Here is a 23,296-nt window from a genome sequence, read left to right as displayed (position 1 = left end):
ACTTCAACACACCACGCTTTTTATGCTTTAGGGCCTTTGCACTTTTCCCTATTCCTGGGTTGCTCCTCAGATCTCTTCATGGCTGACTCCTTCGTGTTATTCAGGTCTCAGCTTAAATACTGCTGCTTTAGGGATGGCTCCCCTGACCTATCTAAAATACACAAGTCACTCTCTTTATGACACCCTGTTTTAATTCTCTGCATATAACTTATACCAACTGATGATTCTTTAATTTGTTTATTGTCTACCTCCCCCTATTAGAGTATAAGCTGCTTGAGGATAGGAATTTTGATTGGTAAGTTCACTGCTGTACTCGAAATGTCTAAAACAGTACATGAAACTTAGTCAAATGCGTTGTCAATTACTACTCCACGAATAACGTAGTGGTTAAAAGGGGGGTTTCTAAGATGACCGACATCAGAATCCTGGCTGGGCCACATACCAGTTGTGTGACATACTGAAATTGTACAACCTAAGACTTTGAGATTTCCTATGGCATTGGGTAAATGAAATAGCATTTCTAAAGCACTCCCTCTCCTTCTCCCTTCATCTGAGGGCTCCATTCTTCTTTCAGCCCATCCCCATGGCCCCCCCCATGGCCACTTCTCTTCTGCACTGCGTGCCTCCCTGCAGTCTAGCTGAAACTAATGCCTTTGAAATTTGGCGGGAACTTACGTCATCAGTAGGGAGGACCAGAGCTGCGCACGCGCGAGACACCTAGTGTTTCTCGCGCACTAACTTTGCAGCCTCGACAGCAAATCGGATTTAGCGTCGGAGACCGAATTGCGAAGACTCACCAATCGAGTCTGGGAGGCGGGCCGCCGTAGAGGCAGTGGCGAGAGGGGGCGGGGACAAGGGGAACGCACTCAACAGTTCTCAAGGCCTGGGTCTCTACGAGCCAATGGGAGAGGTCTGCGGCCTGAAGGCAGTGGGAAGTGGCCTTGGCGGCTCCCGCAATCCGGCCGTTCCCTGTCGGGCCAATCAGTGTGAGGAGGCGGGAGGATGCTAGCCAATCAGCGTGCACGATAGGCGAGGCAGGGGGTTGAGGAGTCCTGCGCGGACGCTGCCGGCTCCCGAGCTTCTGTCAGGGGAGCCGGGCGGGTGGAGGCGGCTGAGGAGGCGGGAGGGCAGCAGTTGGGTGTACAGGCGATTGCTGACCTGCGGGGAGGAGATCCAAAGGAGCGGGCAACCATGGTGATGGCGGCGAAGAAGGGCCCAGGCCCGGGTGGCGGGGTCGGCGGGGGAAAGGCGGAGGCGGAGGCGGCCTCGGAAGTGTGGTGTCGCCGGGTGCGGGAGCTGGGCGGCTGCAGCCAGGCCGGGAACCGTCACTGCTTCGAGTGCGCGCAGCGCGGGGTCACCTACGTGGATATCACTGTGGGCAGCTTCGTCTGCACCACCTGCTCCGGCCTCCTGTGAGTGGACCGGCGTGGGGAGGACCGGGAAGGAGCGGCGGGGAGTCCGCGATGGGGCAACGGGGACCGGGGGCGAAGGAACAGAGCCGAGGTGGGGGGCGGCGGAGAGGCTTGGGGATGCGCCGGGTGCGCTAAGAGGGTCGTGTGCTGCAGAGGTGTCTTGCAGAAGGGAAAGAGGCAGGGGAGACAAGACACAATTGGAATCGCGTTGCAGGGGAAAGACGGACACCGGAGAGGAATGGAGAAACTCCCTCAGGAAGGCGAAGCGAACCGAAAGTGGGGAGAAAATGGGAAGAATTGAAAGGAACTGGAGGCAGGGGGGTTAGAGAGTTAAAGGGCCAGAGAATGACATACACTTTGAAAGGGAACCTCATGTAAGTGGAGGGCAAAAAGGGAAGAGGTAGGGCAAGCTGGGCTCAAGATAAAGAAGTACCTTTCTTCCTTCTGGCTTGTGCCCATTATGGAGTATGAGATAGAGAAACCAATTTAAAATAGGTAAGTTATCCCAGGTTGACAGCATAGAAATAGTGGAGGTAAGGAGCCACATTCCAGTGTTCAGGTGCAGGTCCCAATTTTGCAGGCCTTTGGGATGCTACGCAGAGGTAGGTTTCTTATAAATCTAAGCGATGCGCTTACAGGTAGCCCTATTAGAGAGCTTAACTTTTCCACAAGTTTGGGGATCTGGATGAGCTATCCTTAGGTGTATGTAATCTTTAAGCTCAGTTGCCACGGCTTGATCGTCGTAGTAGCATCCCTCAAATCTTTCTAGATTTGGGGGGGTTTTGTTGTGTAACCTGCAATGCTGCACTTGGCCCTGGCAGTGTATTTGGTCATGCCTGAGCTAATTTAGAGCTGCAGTTCTGGCCCAGATTTCTGGTTATATAGTAAGGTTCTTTTTCCCCTTAGGGAATTATTTGATTAAAATGCATGATTAACATTAGATACCAAGCCTCCATCTCTGTTTTTTACAAGTTTATCAAGGGATTTATTTTAATTTTTTTTTAGTGTTGTTTTAATACATTGGTTTGGTTGGTTGGTTGGTTTCATTTTTAACAAGGCGTGCTTTCTTTGTTTCTTCTTCTTACACCTTTAGGAGCTGAGGGGGGAGCAGTATTGTTCTTGCATGACAGATGGAAGAACAGAAGCAAAGAGAGGTTTAGTAATTTACCCAGTGCCATGTGGGAGTTGCTGTTTTCAGTATTTGTTGTTGTATATTAGTTATGATCATGACAGACCAGACATGATGATCCAGGTTTCCTAAGATACAGCTTAGGATTATTTCTCTACTTGGTTTTTACCCCCTTTGCCAAACTTCTATGTTCTGATCAGCCCCACTTTTGTGTTGTGAGGATGGACTTTGTCTAAGTAAAAGCCACTGTGGCTCTTGGGACAATGATTTAGAACCTAAACAGGAATGTGTCAAAAGTTGAGATAGAGACTCAAATGAAGCAGAAGGATAGAGACTTGAAACTGGAACAAGTACTCTAAGGAGAAAAAGCACAAAGTTTATAATGTGAAAGAGAAAGAGCAGTTCCCTCAAGATCCTGTTATGAAAAGGATAATCTGATTGTAGAGTCTGAAAAGTAGTAAGGGGAGGCAGGGGGATAAAATTAATGGTAGATGAGAGTCTAGATCCTAGAACAAAATGTTAGGAAGCAATGTTAATTCATTCTCATGGTTAGCTGTGTCAGCATGGAAGGTAAAATGCCGAATAAATGGGAAGTGCTGGCATCATTATTATTTTATAGATCTTGATTGAAAGTATCCCATATATAACATTTCCCCTCTATAATGAATATCCCTCAATCAGGACAGAAGGAGGGCCAAGGGATCTGGGACACGTTAAAAATCTGGTTTCTTTTGCTGGAAAAGTTAACTCCTTAAATGTCAGTGCATAATTTGCAGAACTTTACCACTTTTCTTCCCCCTTGGTCATTATTGTTGATCTCATTAATGAGAAGTCAAATACCTGTGATCTGGATGGACACTGGGTGGAAGTGACCATGGCCTATGTATTGATTAGCTCAATAGAGAAGTACCCCAAGAGGCCTAGCTTTGTCTGGGGTGTAGGTAGCTCAGACTTGGGGCTTAGCTCCTTAGAAACTTAAGTTCCCATGGGACCAAATAAGAGAACTCTAATCAGCCCTTTGTTTGGTTTCAAGAGTCTAGAGAGGACATTTTTGCTTAGTAGTTTGGTAGAGCCTAATGAGAATCAGGGAATGATTCTTGAGGTGGTAGACTTTAGGGAACACATTTTGGTGGTGGGAAATGAGAAGGCTCTGTTTGCAGGAAGTGAGAACAGAGTGAAGGATCCAAAGGCCAAGCCAATAAATGAAGCTGAACTGAAGGCATGTTGAGATTATAAGGAGAGAAATAGCAGAAAAAACTCTACAAGAAAGCTGTAATGTCCCTGGCTGTGGCTGTCTACCTGGATTTTTGTGGCACTTCTTACTTGCTACTGGAGTTCTAGTTAGTATGAACTCAGGCAATGTGTAGGAACCTTTTAAGGGGTCAGAAAGTATTACCTGTGTGCTCTGATACACTGCGGGGAGGGCTAGGAGCTGGCCAGTGGGCCGTAATAAACAGAATGTGTGCAGCTTATTGTGGGCTGCAGAGTGAGGGGGGAGCACACACAGTCCCACAGGCCATGGAGGGGCATGGCTTCATGGTAACACATAGGCCAGTTAAAATCTGAAATCCACATAGTTAATTGCCCGTAAATTAGGATTTTGTGGTACTGGGAAGTGAAAATTGTGGCAAGTCAAGAGCCTGCACATTGATTCAGTCAGACAACAAATATTTATTTAGTCAAGCCCCAGACACTGTTTTAAGCACTAGAGATAATGGTAGTGCACAAAATTGACAAAGGTACCCATCTTCATGTAGCTTACATCCTAGTGGAGGTACTAGAACTCTAAGTAAATCATTAAATATATAATTGCAAGTAGTGATAAGTGCTATGAAGTAAAATAAAGGTCAACATAGTCTGGAGAGTGTTGGGAGCACGTATTGAGGTATGATGATAACAGAAGAAATACTCTTTGTTAAAATGAAGAGGATATCGAGAGAGGAAATGAAAGTACCACATTTCATGTTGTAGCCAGAGAAAGGGGATTGGCTTTATTTGGTGAGCTAGTTCTCTGCAGAGTGTGTTACAAGTATGGCTACCTCTTAGGGATATGGAGTGTTCTGGGAGCAGTGAGCAGAAATACCAGAGTTCCCAGCTGGCCAGATTGGCTAAAGTTGACTGTTCCAGCCAAAGTCGGATTTCCCAAGATTTGAAGAAAAATTCAGATTTTAATACTGGCGGGTGGGTATGACTATTCCTTCATCTCTGCATGTGTGAGTTCATTCTCACTTTCTTTAAAAATGAGAAATATTTTCTCAACTGTAGCAAAACCCACAGTGTTGGTGTGAGGGCCTGAGAGAGAGGCTTAGAGTTTCTGCCATTTCTAAATTTACATACATGCAGCCACCGTTGTAGGGTCCAAACTTGACCTAGTTTTATTCATTTGGTTTTCTTCCAACACCTAATTTCCTTAACCTAGATATAGATCCTTTTACTTTCCTCAACATGTACATATGCTTGTTTAGTTTTGATTTCTAACTTCAAATAGAGGATGAATCTGCCATTTCAAGCTATGATGGGGTAAAGATTGCTGCTAAAGTGGATTTATTTCCAAAACAGTACTTTCAGTGTTCTTTCTTGTTCTGATTGCCTGGGCACCTCAATGGAGAAGCCACTTTGCTTCAAAAAGAAAATAGATCTTGAGGCCTGAAATCTCACTGACAACAGGGATGGGCACGACCTTTGACACCCAGTTTTTTTTACAGCAAATTACATGATGTGCTTCAGGGACCCAGCTGTTTGGGTCCGTCATCTTTCAGGTCTCAATAGTGGATACTTGTCTCTCCAATAATGGGAATACGTCAGGATTAAGGTAGACAGAGCTCTGGGCTGGGTGTTAAATAGATGTGCTTGACAATTCTTTATTTATGACAGCATAAGGAGGGTTAGTGACAAGTTCTTACCCTCCTTGTGCCTACTAGTGGTTCCTAGTTGAAGCATTTACCTCCATGGAAGGAAGGGTGTAGTGTGTTGCTTAATAATTCAGTACTTTTCCATCTTTCTGAGAGAGGTAGACATGTACCTTGACCCTGTTTTAGTCCCATCCCACCACCCCCTCCCACCTCACTTTCCTATTTACCTCTGCTGGGCAGAGGTTGACAGAGTCTCACTAAATCACAGATTTAAGCACTTTATTGTAAGGGCCCATGGACAGCTTGAAAAGGAAGTAATAAATTACCAAAGGGTTGAGAAGAAGAGGAAAAAATGTAAAAGGATTGGGCCTAAGGAGGGCAGCTGGTAATATCCTAGTTCTGCATGGCTCCACGTGAGAGGACAGCTGTTTATCATTGTCACTGAGGAAGAACTACAGGAAATAGGTTGAGCAGGGGAATTTAGCTTAGGAAGAAGTTTCCCCAAATTAGTGAAAATGATCCTGGAGTAGGGTGATAGGAGAACCTTCCTATTAGGGACTAGTAAGAATCTCTAATAGGGACTCTTTTTGGTGATGTTTGGGTCCTTGGTTAAGCTAAACTGGTTTAGCTGAACCCTGCTTAGAGACAGAGAAGTGGAATCCCAGGAGCAGAGAAACACAATCTGGGGTATATGAATGAGCACAAATATTCAGAGGTAAGGAATTCCCAAGTCCAAATCTGGCACAAATGAAAGGACTTGGGTGCTGGGTGAAACTGTTTTTTTCCATTGTTGACCTGGCAGAAGCTTCTTATCTGAGCAGCTAAGCAGGTTTGAGGCTTTTACAAAGCAAGATAGGAGCAAAATATGGGCCAGTTTGAAGGTGAGGACCACAGAAGAAGAAAAGGTGTGGTATTAGTACAAATAGCAGTGTGCTTCATAGAATCAAAGGGAGGGGAGAGAGGCAAAGAGAATTGGGCCGACTTTAGGATCTCTGCAAGTCGCTTCACTTGCCAAGTAGTTCAGAGTACTTCAGAGAGTGATTTAGAGCACTTCAAACGCCCTTTAGTTGCCCTGTGAAAAAGAAACAAGTAGAAAAAGACATCATGACCAGACTGAAGGCGTGAGTTCTCAGTGTAATGTACTCGCTTGCAATTGGAAAACTCCCTCTATTCTGGGCAAATTCATTTACCTCTATTTCTCCAGCACCTCCTCATTAGAAATAACAATAGATTTGTTGTCAAAACTGAACGGCAGTGCCTCCTTCAAGCTTTCACTTCTTCTTTTGGGGAGAACTTGAGAGTGAAGCTGGGGAGACTGGGTACAAGTTAGAGAGTTGGCCCTGTTTCATCCCAGGTGCCACTCATGTCTGGCCCATGGCATGAACCTGGTCTGTACCCAGTGGAACACAGCTCTCCTAGACCCTTTGATTTCAGCTATTGGGAGGAGAGGGGTTCTTGTTTCTGAATTCAGCCAGCAATGGCCTCGCTATGATTTGGGAACAAATGTTCTGACTCACAGGCCCTGTAACCAGGCCCTCTTCCTTGGCTGCGGAGTGTTGTCTTCTAGAGAATTCTCCCTGCCCCCAAACTGTGGCTCTGGTTATACATAATCCAGCCTACAGACATCCAGGTCAGAGCAATGCTTTTTGTACTGTGCTGTGGAAACATCCTGTTCCATCAGATTTATTTGGCCCAAAACACCAAAATTACTCATTTTCTCTGCCTTCCCTCCAACCTGTCCCCCTCCTAAAAACAAACCCCTCCAGTCCAAGTTCAGTCATAGGAAGTTTTGTTGTTTTAAGCCTCCCTCAGATTGATTTGTAGTCAAGTCCCTCCCCCGCGCTCTTCAAGGAAGTGCACCTCCCTGTTTATACTTTGCAAACAGTTCCTGGTTGTCCTTTCAGGAAATGTCAATGACCTTTTTGTGATAGGCTTAGAATTTGTTTTTCTAATGTTAACATAATACGTTTCACTTTTCCCGTGACCATTTCTATTCCTTCCCCTCCTGTTGCATCCTGGTGCCACATTCCCCCTGATCCTTCTGTGTGTGCCTAAATGGCGTCCTACTGTGTTGAGAAGTACCCTTGTCCAGGCTGCCTGGGTCCTTCTAAGAAGCAAGCACCCGGCGATTAAGGACTACGTCCTATAATTTCTGTATCCCTCAAAATGCCTACCACAGTGAATTTTGGCCAAGTAAATATTTGTTAGTGGGAGAGAGGGAGGAATCATAGGGACAGAGAGGTCTGCTCTGGTATTCTGAGGGGAAAGGGCCTAGTGAAGGTGAGAAAGGGTAAGGGAAGTAGAAAAGAAGGCTGTCTGGACTTAAAAAGGAAACAAAACCATGCCAGTAGTAAGAGAGGCTTTAGGAGAGAAAACTGAGTGTCTCTGAAATGTGATCAGAAGAGAGTCTTCAGGGCAGATCGAGTGTTAGAGCTGTTGTTCGACAGCTAGTAACAAAGCCTTACTCTTGGTTTTCCCTGCTCTTACCTTTCTTTGGGGCATCAGTCCTCTTTGATATTGCTTGTCTTTTAAAAGGGGATTTTGAGACCCTTTACTTAAAAGTCTAGGAGCAGAATTGCTGAAAACGCCCTCAGTTGTAGCCTTCAGTGTTGTGTTGTTAGAATCCTGTAATCTTTTTTCATTTGAAAAGACTGCCGCCCTCCTCTGTTCCCTCTATTCTGTGTCACCTGTGCCCCCTGCCCAGCCCTGCTGCCCTGCTGCCTTGCCTCCTTGAACACGTATGCCCTTCTTCCAGACTTGGCAGGAGCACTTTTGTCCTGTGTGTGCATCTGTAGGTGTGCATGTGTGTTTTCCTTACCTTTCTTTAGGATTTCCCCTTGGCAAATTTATCTCTCTCTTCCTTCTCCCTTTGCTTTCCTGGAGGTATCTACCAGGACCCTAGGCTAGAGTTACTTTTATTTTCACGTCTTGATTTGCCCTTTTTTTCCAGGGAAGCAAAAGTCTGAAGAGGCTTCATCAGTTGAGGCTCTTCTACCTGCCATGTGCCTATGGTCTTTCACTCCTGGTCCCAGGGTCTAGTTTGTTTATTTTGGTTCAGCCAATTTTGTCTTAATCTGATGAGGACAGTTGGTCTAGACCATAGTAAAACTGAAGGTGTAACGACAGGGGACCCTGGTTTAGCCCCGAGTTTACCCTCAGAACACTTGGGAGGGCAGTTGAGTGTGGACAAGGAAGCCTCCTTCTCTGCTGTAATCCCCACAGGGCTTCTGTGGGCAGAATGAGACTCCCAGGGAGTTAATGGAACACACAGAGCTAGCACAATGGCGTCGCTACACGATATGTGTTCCTGATGCATGACTATCTCTTATCTCACGGTTGAACCTGACTTCCTCTTGCTTCATTAAAAGGTCTAGAAATGCGCAAGTCTGCAAACTTCTCTTCCCAGAGATCTCGTCCTGAAATAGAGGGACCCTCTCCATCCTTACCACCACACCAGCCTTCTATGTAGACGAGAGGAGAGGCAGCCGCCTAGGGGCTCTGTTATTTGTCTCCAGATCTTATCTGTGTTAGTATTATCAGGAATAGTCATGGGCCTTCATTTTTGCCTTCCCTCATGCTTGAGGGATTTGTGTCTGTGTGGGTTCTGGGACCTTGAAGATGTGTGTAGATACAAAACAATGATAAACTGGGAAATGGGAAATGGTCACATGTTTAAGTTCCCAGAAGTAACCCCTCAGCCTGCAGGCTGAGTGCTAAACTGTTGGGGTCTGAGCCAAGGGAGATGAGGCTTCTGGATGGGTGGGCTCTGCCCTCCTCTCCAGAGTGACTGCGATCACAGTATGTTGCTGAGTCTATGGTCCCATGTCTCATTTCACACCTCCAAAACATCCTTGCCTCCCTTCTTTTCTTGAATTAGGAGGCAGCTTCCATCAGGGAGTGCTACTGATTTCCTCCTCCTCCTCTTCCTCCTCCTCCTCCCCCTCCTCCAGTAAGCAGCCCTGCTAGGCTGACTGCCTCTTACATCTCCTTCTGTCTATTGTCTCCCGCAGGAGAGGCCTGAACCCCCCTCATCGAGTCAAGTCCATCTCCATGACAACCTTCACTGAGCCTGAAGTAGTGTTCCTACAATCCCGAGGAAATGAGGTGAGCTGCCACTGACAGAATGGTTAGTTTTATAGGCCTGTACTTGCCCATGGAGCTTTGCCTCAAGATTGTAGGAAGACCCTACCATTTACTTTTTTGGCCGAGTTTCTGTTATTTTTTAGTATGTAAGATGTCTTATGTATATTTGTATATTTACAGAATCTTAATGATACAAACTGTGGTATGTCTAGGCCTCTTGGAGGAATCAGGGCAAGGAGTAGGATCTCTGTAGGGGTGGCCCCTGGGCACTTAAGGGTGAAATAGCCAGAGCTGCACATGGGCAGGCATTCATAGGTGACTGGGCCAGCCCCTCTGACTAAGATCTCCTGAGCCCATTCTGCTGACTCGAGTCTCAGCAGTTCGTTTTTCAGTCCATATCTTTTACTTGAAAGTGAGTTAAACCCCTTCCCCAGCTGTCTCCTGGTGTGCAGATGCCATCCTTGGTGTTACTCCCAGCTTACAGGTGCACATGAGGGCCTCCAGAGGGTGGTTCTTGAAGCCACGACTCTGTAAATTATCCCACCCCCATGCAAATTTAGTTCCCCATAACTCATGGCCCTCTTTCTTCTACAAGATGTGTCACAATATGTAATTATAAACCTATTTTTATTTATGTAAAGCATAACCTCCTGTAAGGTGGTCAGTCCCATAAGGACAGGGATTATGTCTGTTCTGTAGGTGTATCCAGATCCCCCACTGTGTCCATGCTCAATAAATGTTCATCAGTGAGTACACTGGAAGTGATACCCTTCCCATTTCATACTTTCTGCCCCAACTCCTCAGTCACCTGACTCCATTCCTTTAGGTTTGCAGGAAAATTTGGCTGGGTCTTTTTGATGCTCGAACATCTTTGATACCAGATTCCAGGGATCCTCAGAAGGTGAAGGAGTTTCTGCAGGAAAAATATGAGAAGAAGAGATGGTAAGGAGGAGGAAAGAGATTACTATGGAGGCTTGTGTCCAAGACGTACTTCATCTGACCTCCAGTTTCCAGAGTTGAATTGAGGCTTCTCTCAAAGGCTAGACTTGGGTTGAGTCTGTTCCACTCAGATATAATTAGAGCTGAATTCTGACTTCAAAATAATAAAGCTGCATGAAAGGACAACTCATTCCCAGTTACTTACCTTGCAGATTTGATGTCCCTTTTGGGAGACAGTAGACTGACTGGGGTGGGGAGCTAGGCCCACAGGAGTGAGGACTAGTTTTTATAACTCAGTGAGCTCACATCTGGAGAAGGGCAGCTGGATGCACGTGTCCTCCAGCTTTATGCTTGTACCTCATCCTTTCATTTGTGATTGATACGTAGCCAAATAGCATCTCTCTTCTCCCTTGCCTTTTCTCTCCCCAGGTATCACTTCCTGTTGTTTGATCTCTGGGGTGTGTGCATGTTGGGGGTGACTGTAGGGTGGAGAAGAGAATGCAGAGAGCAGGCAGGTCGATGTGGATAAAACGGCATTCCCGCGTCCCTCCTGCAGGTGTCCTCAGGACAAGAAAGACATTTCCAGAGCAGAGCCCACATCCGCTGTAGTGGGAGGGGATTTTATCAGAAGGAGCAGGAGCTGACAGGATAGATTATGAGCCCTTAGGAAATGAGGTGGCAGCAACTTTCTATGGGACTGAAAAGTAAGAATCTGAAAAAAAACACATAGGAATAAAAAGGGGGACCTTGAGTAGGAAGTTGAAAAATAGGAGGGCCTGCCCATCAGCATTACTTCAGGAGTTATTACTTGAAACCCAGATGGTTTGGCATGTCAGAAAGAGGAGGGAAAGTAGGCACGAGCCAGAGCAAACGGAACATCCCTGCAGAGAACAATGAGCATCTGACAATAAGGGGGAAGCTCAAGATAGGCAGAACTTTGCTAAGTTGCTAAATTTCCTTTAGTTCAAGAAAGAGAGTCGGGGAAAACAAGAAAGGACTCTAACTGCTATAACCTGTGTTTCCCCAAGCACCTAAGCTGAGCGTGGGCCAAGCTTTTACCCCACTCCTTTCAGCATGACTATTCTTTCTCAAAGGTATGTGCCCCCAGACCAAGTCAAGGGACTGGCTTATACCAAAGGCAGTGCCTCCACCCCCATGCAGGGATCCATCCCAGAAGGGAAGCCCCTGCGGACACTTCTGGGTGATCCTGTGCCATCTCTTGCAGCTGCTGCCTCCACTGCCAGCCAGGTAACTCTCAGCTCTGCCCTTCAAGATTATTTGGGGATTTTGGAGACAGGGATGTCAGTTCCTAAATCAGATGCCCTGGATTTAGCAAACAATAATACAGGAAGTGTGAGTTGGTCCTCAGCCCTGCAGTTACCTGTGACTTGCTTCTGTCACCTTGGACTCGTATCTTTTGGGAGAAAGAACCCAACAGGAAGTGGCATTAGGGAAGTTAGAGTATAAACTTCAAACCTGATCATTCCTCCAAGGAAACACAAGGGGCAGGGACCCTGCTTAAAGCACCCAGGAAAGATGAGGAGATAACAGCTCCAGGGGGGTGCTTGGGTAACATCCTGTAAATCTCAGGGTTACTTTGATGCGCTCTAAAATGTGTGGTTCTGGGAGCTCATGTACTGGGAAGACAGAAGAATTAAGTATGAGAATTAGGAATTAGGTATGAGAAGGGCTAAAGCAACTCTCATTTGAGGGCAGTTGCTCCCTCTCTCCTCTCTCCTCCTTGCCTGTGCCGGGGCTGCCTGGGAAGCCATGCAGGGGTGTGGATCATGTCTGGGCTTCCAAGTGCCATATGTAATGCCTTCTTCTCCAAGTCTGTCAGTCAGTCTCAGCCTCGGACATCCCAGCCCCGGAGCTCTCAGCCACCTCCCCACTCCTCTATCAAGAAAGCCAGTACTGACCTGCTGGCTGACATCGGTGGAGACCCCTTTGCTGCTCCCCAGGGGGCACCAGCTTTTGCTGCATTCCCAACCTGTGGGGGTAAGCAAGAACCTTCCTACAACATATGTACCCACACCACAAGGCATTTACCCCTTAGAGTGACCAAGTTTCAATTGGCTCTATCTCTCTTCACACGAATGAATGTGATGGTAATTCTGCGGCACAAAGGCTGGGAGGACTGGGACCCAATGAGTATAGCCGGGATTATGTGAGCTTGGCCTGAAAGCCTTACAAGTGGGGGCTCCTAGCACTGCTTTGTATTACTAGCTGTCTCAGTTAAAATGGGGGCAGTAGTATTGCCATGTCCTCCATTTCCCAAAGACAGCAATAGCCAATAGAGGGTTGAAGAAAGTGACATCCAGTTTCTTCTTTTCCTTTTCAAGCTCCCTCCCCCATGCACAAAAAGATGTTTTCACATGATTCTGTCCAAACTAGAACCCAACCGAAGTGTGGATGCCTCATGGAGTAGGGAAATGTGGTGGGGAATGGCTCAGAGGCCTCTGAGAACCCCTTCCTCTTGCATGTGTCTGGCTTTCTGCCCAGACCCCTGCCATCTCCTGAAGAGGATCCAAGTATCCCATCAAGTGGCCTTTGGCTTTTAGGATTAATGTGTATTGTAGAGATTACATGGACATTTTATGCATAACCTTTATATCCCCTCCACCTGTAGGCCAGACACCTTCCCATGGGGGCTTTGCTAACTTCGACGCCTTTGGCAGTAGCCCCAGCTCCTCAGCCTTTGGAAGCATTCCTCCAGCTGGCCAAGCCCTGTTCCAGACCCAGCCTCCACCCACAGGTAAACACTGCCCCACCAGCTTCTTCTCTCATGCCACTGCACCCAGCTGTCCACATCCATCCATCACCTTCATTCACATCTGTACCAACCCAGAGAGCTGTGCAAAAGAGACGGGATGAAGCGAAGCAATTCAGGAAAGAATGAGAGCAGACTGATTAGATTCTTGTGTGGAAGAGGGGCTCTGTTCTTGCGTTCCGTGTAGGGAAAACGCTGAAAAGGCTGCAGGACTTGTGCAGGTTGTGTGCTGGCAGATTTCTGACTAGGAAAAACAGGAGGCCTGAGTCCTAGAACAGTTGAGAATGGACTTGACCTTTTCTCAGGTGCTCTGATGGTTTGTGTTGTGTACTGCCCAAAGGGCAAGGGCTGGGTCAAAGTCCAAGGTCATCTCCAAAAGCCCTCGCCCATCCCTCTTAGAGCAGAACCCCAGAAATTCTGTGTGATGGTGTTTAGCAATTGAAGGAGACCCTAAAGGCCGCCTTCAAGCATTCAGCTGCTCCCTAAGCTCCCAGACATCAGTCTTCATAGCCTTTGGAATGCCCCTCTTTGGACCCAGGGGAGGGCAGCTGGAGTGCTGTAAAGGTGCATGTCGGGGGCAAGCCAGTGACCTACCTCTCTCTCTCTCCCCTCCCCACCTCCCCACCCTCTCCCTTCTCCACCCTCACTGCCAGCCAGTTGGATGCTAACTGGAAGTTACCACTTTGGTAAGTTCTCCCAACCCCAGCCTACCCAAGGTAGAAGCCTCGTAAGGTCCTCTGATCCTGGAGTTGTGAGGTCTGCAAGGAACCCTTCACATTCAGCATTTTACCAATGAGGCTGGTCAGCAGTTTCCCAGGTTGCAGCCCTGCAGAGTGGCAGAGCTCGGCCCAGAGCCCGATTTCCTGACCCGTGTTCTGCCCACAGCCTTCCCACTGTGTGAACTGTCTGCCTGTTTGTGTTTCTGTTTTAATTTTTTTGAATGGGATGAGAAGAGACAGTTTATATTGATAAAAGTTAAAATCCACAAAGAAGTTCTCACATCATGAACTTGAAGTAACTGTCAAGGCTAGCCTTGAAATTCATTAAGCAAAAACAAACACAATGAAAATCTCTAACATCTAACAAACGGACAAAGAGGGAGACTATAATAGATTCCTCCACAAGGAATAGATAAGGAGAGACTAAGCAAGGAAGTAGTAGATGATTTGAGTGGTCTACTACTAGACCATTAACAATTTTGACCTAATAAACATAAGTAGAACTTTTTAACCAAAAGACAGACTGTATATAATTTTCAAACATAGAACCCTTTTATAATTTGACCATATACTAGAAAACAAAATCTCCATAAATTCTAACAAATAAAAATTTCATAGATTACCTTCTATGTGATAAAAGATGTCCTAAAGAAAGATGTCCTGAAAGAAACAGTGTTTCATGTCCTTAAAGGTGTGAAACAGGGAGAAGATAACTACAACATGGAAAACAGACTAAAGCTATTAGTCATAATGTGTTTTTTTTAACTTTTATAAATAAAAAAGAAAGAATACAATAACGGACAAGGGATACAAGCAGATAATACCCAGAAAAAAATTTAGAAACGTCTTCAACCTAACTAATCAGGGAAAGTGCAAATTAGGGTGAGAAATTAATTTTATATATTATATTCACAAAAATTGTAAAGATTGATAAAGGTCAGCATTGTGTGAAAAATTGGCCCTTTGGTATGCTGTTGGTGAGAATGTAAATTGGTACAGGAATATTCAGTTAAGCAAGAGGTCCATGTTCCTGGGAATGAAAACACAGAAGGAAACAGCTTATATAAGGTGGTGCTAAATTGGTCCTTCACACAAAAAAGCCAGGTGTTAAAGAAGAGAAGGCAGGTGTTGGCCCCTGGGGCATCCCAGGCTGAACCTGGGATGTCTGGTCATTTCAAAAGGCAAGCCATCCGCAGCCAACCAGCACTTATGAGGCTCTTGCCACTGCTAAGAGTGTCCTGGTATTATCTCCATGAGGAAGGAAAGATCTGCATTTTGCAGTGGAGGAAACTGGCTCAACTTGGCCAAATTGAATGGCTGATGAGCAGCATATCTCATTCACTTTGTCCAGCACACTACGATCACGGCTGTTGCTGGAAGTGCTGTAAAGAACCATTGGGTGTGAAGTAGGACGATTTTGGTGAGAGGTGGGTCTCTCTTCTGACAAGCTCACTTGTATTTTTATATTTCTGAGAGGGAGTGTAGGGAGGGAGATTTCTAGAAACTACTGTAAGGCACATATACAAATACAAATCCAACTGTGAAGTGAGGCTCTGGAAGTGTATAGGAAGCAAACAAGAGCTCAGGCATTTCTCGCGTGGCCTCCTGTCTGAAAATGCACCAGCTGTGCCCCACTGACCCACCTGAGCGCAGGCCGGCTCTGCCCCCTAGTGTCTACAGGGAGGCACTCAGCCTTGCCTGCAGAGGGAGGAGAGACACAGCTCCTCTTCCGAGCCTGGGAGGACTGCAGGCCTGGTCCTCACTGAGGGCAGCTTCCTGACATGAAAGGCCAGAACGAAAGGTCTGAAGAGTCAGACCCAAGTGAGGATGTGGGGCTGCATTCACTTGGAAATTCCATGTGCCCAAGTCAGACAGGCAAGGGAGAGACGTGAGAATCAAAGGCTCAACACCACCCTGCTGGCTTTCCAGCCTTCCTTAGTGCCTGTGGATGGGAGAGGATTGAAGACGCAGTGTGCTCAGGGGCATTAGAGTGCTTGCTGCACCTGCTCCTCTAGAAAGAGGAGAGAGTGTGGCCAAGGAGAGCACTGGCTTGAAGTGCTGGCACTCAGGCAGCAGCCCAGCTTAGGAACCGAGCAGTAGGAAGGCACTGGGCATCTGGAGTCCCAGCTTCTCCAAGTGGGAGCTGGGTCACCATGGGTTATGGTCAGTGTCTAGCACAGCAAGAGCCCCTTGAAAAAGAGTTTGAATAAACACAGCCTAACCCTTTAGAAAAGGAGACGCATGGAGATTGAAATTACAGTTCTGAGGCTTTCAGACAAAAGCCCAACACTTTACTAACCAGAAATCTGGCTGAGGTTTGAGGGGCAGGGAGCAAGATCTGAGAGCCAGCCTGGCTCTGGTATTCCTTCCTTGCCTTGTGACTTTTTTTCCTTTCCCTCCTTCTTCCTCTTATCTCTGAGAAAGAAAAGCATCTTCCCTTGTGAAGGTTACCCCCCACCATCCTTCCCCCTTTACGCAGAGCTTTGTCCCATCGGCTTTCCTACCTCACTTCACCTCCATTTTCCCCAACTCTGCTGGCGCATTCCCTTCCCCATAGACACGCTGTACGTGACCCACACCGCCCACCCAGAGAGGAGCCTGCAGCCTTCACTTGCCTCAGCCTTTATTGTCCTTCAGCTCTTTTACATTTTTTTACACGTTTTATGGCATAATATGCATCATACTGTTCTGCACCTTAATTTTTTTTTAACGTAAACAGTCCTGTTAGATTTTTTTATCAGTACATGAAGAGCTTCCTCCTCCTGTTTTATAGCTGCACGGTAGTCCAACTTAAGCATATTCCTTAACTTATTTAACCAGTCCCCTACTGATGAGTACTGGGATGTCCTGGTCTGTTGCTGTGAAACTGTGCTGCATTTAATAGCCCTGTATGTGTCACGTTTTGCACATTTGCAAGTGTTATCTGTAGGAAAATTCCAGGCAGTGGAATTGGTCCAGTAAGGACACGGCTGTTACAGAAATAAACAAAATGATGTCACTACAAATATGTCCAGTGCTAGACAGGAAAACAAGATAGTTCCATGAGAGGAAAACCAGGATCGAATGCACACTGTGGATCAGGGAAGGGTCACCAGCCAAGGCCATGGGTGGGACCTCTGGTTCAAAGCAGAGGCAAAGAAAGCATGTGAAGAGGCTGGGGTGGAGGGTCAGGGGAGTCTTGTTCGCCTGTGTTTACTGTCTGAGCCATCATCTGGTGTTTCCTTTGAGACCCTGTCTTGCTTCTCACCCTGGAAGTAGTTTCCTAGATTATAGGTTATATAATACCTCACATCTGTGTTACACTTATGCTTTACAGATTCCCCAACACTTTCACTTACCTAAAGGGGTCTTTATAGCCACCCTTCTGGAGGGCCAGGAACAACTGGACTCAGGAGAGGGAGGTGATTTGCTAGCATCACTGCAGTACCAAGTGGTAGAGCCACAACTAGAATCCGAGTCTTCCCCCTCTACCTGTTCACATATTCATTCAGCACACCATTCTTGAGCACCGTGGAGTGGCAGGCACTATGCAAAGTGTGTTTCCCGTCAGTAGTAATGAGTCTTCTTCCAGTGTACATAAAATTAAAGCCTTTCCTGTCCATAGCCTCACGTTACCCTCACAAGAGCCCAGGGTGGCTGACAGGATCCCACTGGACAGATGACATTCAGACAGATGAAAAGGCTTTCTCTTTCTGACAGGGCCTCGGGCCCCCTCCCATGAGACCAGATGGTTTGGGATTTCCAGGACTTGGTCCGAGGGCTGTTTGGTAAGCCTCCCATGTGAGGCTTGCGCTCTGTGCTTTTTCTTTGCATCACCTCCAGTGCTGTCTGCACACTCCATGGCTTCTGACCCCAGTCCCATTACCTGCCCCTTCAGAAGATTTATCCACAAATGGAAATGCTGACTTGAGGAAAGGACAGACTCTTCCATCTCTGAAGGGAGAGATGGAAAGTGTAAGTCAGATGAGAGCAGAAGGGCTGCTCTTCTCTCAGCAGTGGAGCCTCAAGCTCTCAAGAGGCAGAAAGGCCTCAAATTCTCAGTGGGAGACAAGGCCTGTGAACTGGGTGATCCCTGGGAAAGGGGCAGCTCGGGGAACCAGCTGGTGCCTCTCATGCCATCACTCTACTCCACACACCACCACCGCCATCTCTCCTGCCTTCCACCCTCTCTCACCCAAGCACTCCCTGTTTTCTTTCCTGATTACCCAGGGAGCAGCCAGGTGACACCATTTGGTGCTTCTTTCACACCTGCCAGTCAGCCCAACAGTCTCGCAGATATGGGCAGCTTCCTGGGGCCCAGGGCGCCAGCTGGAGGTATCCCTGGCAGGTAGGTCCAGACGTTGGGGAGTTTGCCTTAGGTCAGGAGAGGCAGCCAGGAAGCCCTGGCCTTGCTTTTCCCAGCCTGCCCAGCTCCTCCTGTCTGGCAGGAAGGGGTTTGCCATCTCCTGTCCCTTGCCCAGCCTATCTCCTTGGTCCTGGATGACATGCATGCTGACTTCTCTCCCCATACTGCAGCGTCTTCGGGATGGCTGGCCAGGTCCCCACAGTGCAGTCGGCCACGACTGGTGGAGGTGGTGGTGCAGGGCTTGCCTTTGGAGGTGAGTCTTCCTGTGAGACCTCGGAGGGTGGGGGAGGAATCCAAGACCAGGAGGAAACTGGGGACTCTGGACAGGGAAGGGAGTGGGGAGAGGTGCACACCAAGATCCGGAGGAATGCTCAGTGACCACAGTGTCGATCAGATGAGGACAAAAATAACCATCTCCTTCTCTCACCTCTACCCCACTCCACCCTGAGCAGGCTTCACCACCCCTGCTGTTCACTCCCAGCTGCCTTCCACCAACCCATTCCAGCCCAATGGCTTGGCCACAGGTAAGCCTCCCAGACCCTGGCCCTGACTCTGTTCAGGGTGCCAGTTCCCCCCGTACCTCCCTCCCATCATGCACACAGCACATGCGCATGCACACACACCCCATCAGGAAGAGCGACAGGAAGCCTCGGCTGGCCACTGTGACCCTTCAAAAGCTAGTGCCCCTGCTCACTCCGTAGCAGCCCAGGCCTGACCCGGCTTCATTTCCAGGACACCTAGTGGGCAAAAAGTAGAAGCACTCAAGTCACAAAAGCAGAATTTCGGAATTAGAAAAAACAGACTATGATACTTCAATTAAAAAAAAAAAAAAAGACTGCTACTCATCTGAGTCAGTTCTGAAGGTTTAATGTTGACTCACATGGCAATAAGTCTCCTTTGTCCAGCTGTCAACCTTCAGCCCTGCCTGTCCCCGTGTGTGTCCCACCTGAAGCCACAGCCCTGCCCCTGCCTCAGCTCCTCTCACCCTGCCCCTCCCCAGCCTCTTTTCTCTCTCCAAACTTGAGGCCAGGAAGAGAGAATACTAACAGCCAGCCCAGTACTGAGGGCTTCCATTGGCCGCTTAGTTTTCACAGCAGTGCAGAGACGGGTACATGCACCGTTTCAGAGATGAGCAAAAGGAGGCACAGAGAGGGCTGGTGAGTAGCTTCAGATCAGGCAGTTCACTAGGCAGCAGGGAGCTGACCGCAGTTCTGTGCCAGGTCCCTGCTCATCACCACTCGTCACTGCTGTGTCCTCTGTGCACTGTGGGCAAGAGGACAGTCGGTGTGGCAGGGAGGGAAGCAACGAGCTCCATGGCTCATTCAGGGTACTTTTGCCCTACTTCTGGTTAAGGAAAAACTATCCCATTCCCCATCCTGGAGGGATTTAGGAACAACTGTCCTCCAGCCTGTCTTCCAGAACTTGCCTGAGCCTCAGGTGCCTTACTCCATAGGGCCCAGCTTTGGGATGAGCAGTGCTGGAACTGGTTTTCCCCAGTCAGTGCCGACCGGCAGGGCCTTTGCCAGCACCTTCCCCCCACCGCTGTTCCCTCCACAGACCTCGGTGGCCCAGCAGCAGAATGGTAAGATATTTGTTCTGTGTCCCTCTCTCCTGCCCCACTCCAGCCCCAGGGGCTGTGTGTGTGTGTGTGTGTGTGTGTGTGTGTGTGTGTGTGTGTGTGTGTCTGTGTGTGTGTGTGTGTGTGTGTGTGTGTGTGTGTGTGTGTGTCTGTGTGTCTGTGTGTCTGTGTGTGTGTGTCTGTGTCTGTGTGTGTGTCTGTGTGTGTCTGTGTGTGTGTCTGTGTCTGTGTGTGTGTGTGTACATAGAGGAATGAAGATCTCAATGTAGAACCACACATCTGAGCAAGTTCCCTTTTGGACCAGTAGGGGGATCCAGGGAATCAACAGACTTGCCTGTGTCCTCTGACCCTGCTCCATGCCTGTGCTCCCTAACTTTAGAGGGCCCCTCTTGCTGCCAGCCTTTAGGGTATAAGTGGGCCTATGCAGGGGGAGGGGGCGGAGCTGGTCACCCCAGCACAACGGGCAGGGCACATGGCGGCTGAGTTTTTGCTCTTGGTTCCCAGGCTCTTCCTTCAGCGACTTAGGATCAGCCAAGCTGGGGCAGAGACCACTGAGCCAGCCAGCTGGCACATCCACCAACCCCTTCATGGTGAGGGCCCAGTGCTGCGTGGTGGGGGGCGTGGCCTTTCATTCTGGGAGTTGGGGACAGAATCCTTTCAGGAGAAGAGGGTGATGTGGGGTGGAACTCCTGCCCCTTCCTTGTGAAGTTCTGCCAGGGGCGAGCAGGTTAGTGAATGGCCCAGTCATAGCACCCAGTCCCGCCCCCTGCCTCTTATGCCACTTTTCACGTCCCTCCGAGCAGTAATGTTGTGGGAGAAAAGAATCTTGAACTGCACTCGTCAGTGGCCTCCAGCTCTTCTACCCTAATCTAACAATTTGTGGTTTTTTCTTTCCAGACTGGATCCTCCTCAAGCCCTTTTGCCTCCAAACCTCCAACCACCAACCCATTCTTGTAGCACTGTGTCCTGGGGGGCCACGTCCCTGCTCCCTCGCTCTACTCCCTGGGGCTTTGGTGACCACTTGCCTTTGGCATTTCTGTGGGTCTGAGACCAGAAGAGCCCTGTTGTACAGGGTAGGGGGCCTGGGGATGGGTGGGCGTCCTAATGCTTTGCTTGGGGCTTGCAGATAACAGGGCAGCTTCTGGATCACTTGCCCGCAAGGCTTCTCCCTCCTTCCCTGCAGCCCCACCCAGGTGGGAGAAGGCCCAGCCTAGAGGAGCACTGGTGTTTTATTTCCCATATTATTAATTAGGATGACAGTCTTGCTGCTCTCAGGCCCTCTGCTTACACCGCACTCCCTCCCCTCCCAGCCAGCGGGGCAGAGGAAGCTGTGGGCACAGACTGACTGTCGTCCCCTGGGAACAACTCTTCCCCCTGCCCAACTGTCCAGCGTTGTCCCCTCGTGGACAGAACACAGTGGGGAAAGCAGGGTAAAAGTGGACATGAGGTTCGCTGTTGACAGGCCAGGGGCCAGAGTGCCCTCCGTGCCCCTGACTCGGGCCAGCACGCCCTTTTCTTCCCACCCCCACCGGAAAAGGAGGCCCTCGTGTTTTTGCTTCCCCTGCCCCCTCCCTCATCCAGGGTGCTCAGGATGAGTAGTTTTACCTACCTACTTAGACCTGCCCAACTCCTGGCAAGCACTTTAGTTAGCCGTGGTGTCATGTTTGGATACCATTGTTTTATATTTATACATAGAGAGAATTTTCTAATATAGCCTGTTATATATATATATGCACACACACATACAGATATGCACTTGCAGCCATTCCCCTTTCCAGACAGCTTACTACATGAGGAATGGAATGAATCCCCATCTGTGCCTCTACCAGCAGAGCTGGAGCTCCAGAGGGTGGTGGGGAGAGGGCAGTCCCATGTCCCAGAGCCTGGGCATTTCCAGAGAAAGGCTTTGTACTATTGGCTGGTTTTTTTCTTTCTTTTTCCATGTGCCTCCTTCCCCTCCCCTCAAATCTCTGCACCCAAGCTGTTGCAGGCAATGCTGGAAAAGAACTGCCTTTGAAAGAGAAAGGAAATGGCTCTCGTGGCCTTGCTTTGGACCAGCTTGAGGGACCTCACATCAGTCAGCATGATGTCTGGGCCAGTGGCAATGCTGCCCTAGGCCAAGGATGGGACTCCCCGGATTCAGAGCTAGAGTTGGTGTTAGCAATGGGAGGGTGCCCAGTGGGAGTGGGGTGGCTGCATTGAGGGGTGTTCCCACTGGGGGGCGGGGTGCAGGAGGTGGTGGGGAGATGGGCGGGGCCTAGCCAGAGTAGACCACACCCAGGCCGTGCATTCTCAGCCCCTCAAGCTGTTGCCACCTGAGGGTGTTGTGTCAACAGCCCAGTCTGGGCTGTTTGTGTGGTGACAAAAACTGCCGCTTGGGTTAAACACCGGATGTGGGAGGGGAAAGGCCCAGGAGTCAGGTGGAGGTTTCTCACCTTTGCCCAGAAACTGGCCCGTCAGCTCTTCGTTCCTGGGTTTTCTGTGGGTCTCTCCACCCAGTGACCTTTAACAGCAAGAGGTGGGGACTGTTCATTACTTTCAGGATTTTCCTGGAAATGCCCGTCCAGGAGTGGCCTCCCCACCTTTCCAAGGCCGGTAACCAGCCCGTCTAGCATCTGTGTCCCCTTGCTCCTAGCCCCTCCCTGCCTTCCTTCTCCTGGGCCTCCCAGTGTGGACCACCATCCCTTCTTCCCTGGGTTTTTTATGCTCTGTCCCTTCTCCCAGCATTTTTCTCTGTCACCCTTGGTTCTCTTTCTGTCCTTCTGCCTCCTGTTTTCCATTCTTTCTGCTGAGAGCCAGGAAAGGGAGGAAGCTGAGATCCACTGAGGTGTTCTAGAAGCAGGAGCCATTTCTTATTTTCCCCAGTGCAGCACCCCCATCCCCTGCCACTTCCTAGCCAGAAACACTGAGGTTCAGAGGGGAGAGTTCCAGGCCTGGACCTGCGTGCCTCTGACTGTCAGTTTCAGTTGCCCCTGCTGTACCCTGTGACCACCTTACTGCGTGGTGCTGGAGCCCAGGACCTCTCTGCAGTCCCCCTCTTCACTCCAGTCACTGTCTGACATGGACTCCAGCCAGGACAGGATGACCAGTCAGAGAAGTTACACTGGGTCAGCCTCCAGCCCCAGGGCAGAAACCCCCAGGAGTTCCCCAGGCCTAGGCCAATACAAGGGCTACAGCTGCCTCTCTTGGCATGGAACAACCAGTGCGGCCCCCATCAGGTCTCCTCTCTCCAGGAGAGCAGCAAAGAGTGGAAAAATTCCTGGCCTGGTAGGAAATGTCTAAAGGGGCTGTGTGCCTCCTGCCCCGCACCCTAGGGCAGCCCTGCCTGATGGTTACTAATCTGAACCCTCTGTGCACACCATGGGGCTGCTCCCAGGCTCCCACAAGACTGTCTAAGTCCTCATGTCTCCCTGGCCAATGCTGTGACCATGCTCTGCAGACAGCAGTCCTCTGTGTTGGCCCCAGCCT

At 48.9% G+C, this 23,296-nt stretch overlaps 1 protein-coding gene across 6 annotated transcripts; it reads left to right on the top strand.

Annotated features, from left to right (window-relative positions):
• The first annotated feature begins 977 nt into the window (after positions 1–977).
• AGFG2 (ArfGAP with FG repeats 2) lies at positions 978–22,910 on the top strand. 6 transcript variants are annotated; one of them, XM_057487316.1, is made up of 13 exons: positions 984–1,412; positions 9,404–9,497; positions 10,303–10,418; positions 11,510–11,663; positions 12,248–12,413; positions 13,045–13,170; positions 13,839–13,871; positions 18,114–18,231; positions 18,420–18,514; positions 18,702–18,773; positions 19,703–19,831; positions 20,333–20,418; positions 20,726–20,960. In XM_057487316.1, the coding sequence occupies exons 1-13, from the start codon at positions 1,192–1,194 to the stop codon at positions 20,783–20,785; spliced, it is 1,470 nt and encodes a 489-aa protein (XP_057343299.1). In that variant the 5' UTR covers positions 984–1,191; the 3' UTR covers positions 20,786–20,960. The 6 variants fall into 6 exon arrangements, 4 of the variants coding, with proteins under 4 accessions (XP_057343297.1, XP_057343298.1, XP_057343299.1 ...); XM_057487314.1 differs by lacking the exon at positions 20,333–20,418 and having other exon boundaries at positions 978–1,412; positions 20,726–22,910; XM_057487317.1 differs by lacking the exon at positions 13,839–13,871 and having other exon boundaries at positions 986–1,412.
• Positions 22,911–23,296: the final 386 nt, after the last annotated feature.

Source organism: Manis pentadactyla, chromosome 10 (genome assembly GCF_030020395.1).
Source record: "Manis pentadactyla isolate mManPen7 chromosome 10, mManPen7.hap1, whole genome shotgun sequence".
Classification (NCBI taxonomy): domain Eukaryota; kingdom Metazoa; phylum Chordata; class Mammalia; order Pholidota; family Manidae; genus Manis; species Manis pentadactyla.
Note: the sequence above shows the minus strand (reverse complement) of the source record. Positions and strands in the feature narration are given on the sequence as shown.

Bases quoted from the DNA above. Each gene is read 5' to 3' on its own strand.
- AGFG2 (XM_057487314.1), top strand. From the start codon at position 1,192: ATGGTGATGGCGGCGAAGAAGGGCCCAGGCCCGGGTGGCGGGGTCGGC. The intron at 10,419-11,509 runs GTAAGGAGGAGG...TCTTTCTCAAAG, and splicing joins AAATATGAGAAGAAGAGATG to GTATGTGCCCCCAGACCAAG. The intron at 18,774-19,702 runs GTAAGCCTCCCA...CTTACTCCATAG, and splicing joins GCCCAATGGCTTGGCCACAG to GGCCCAGCTTTGGGATGAGC.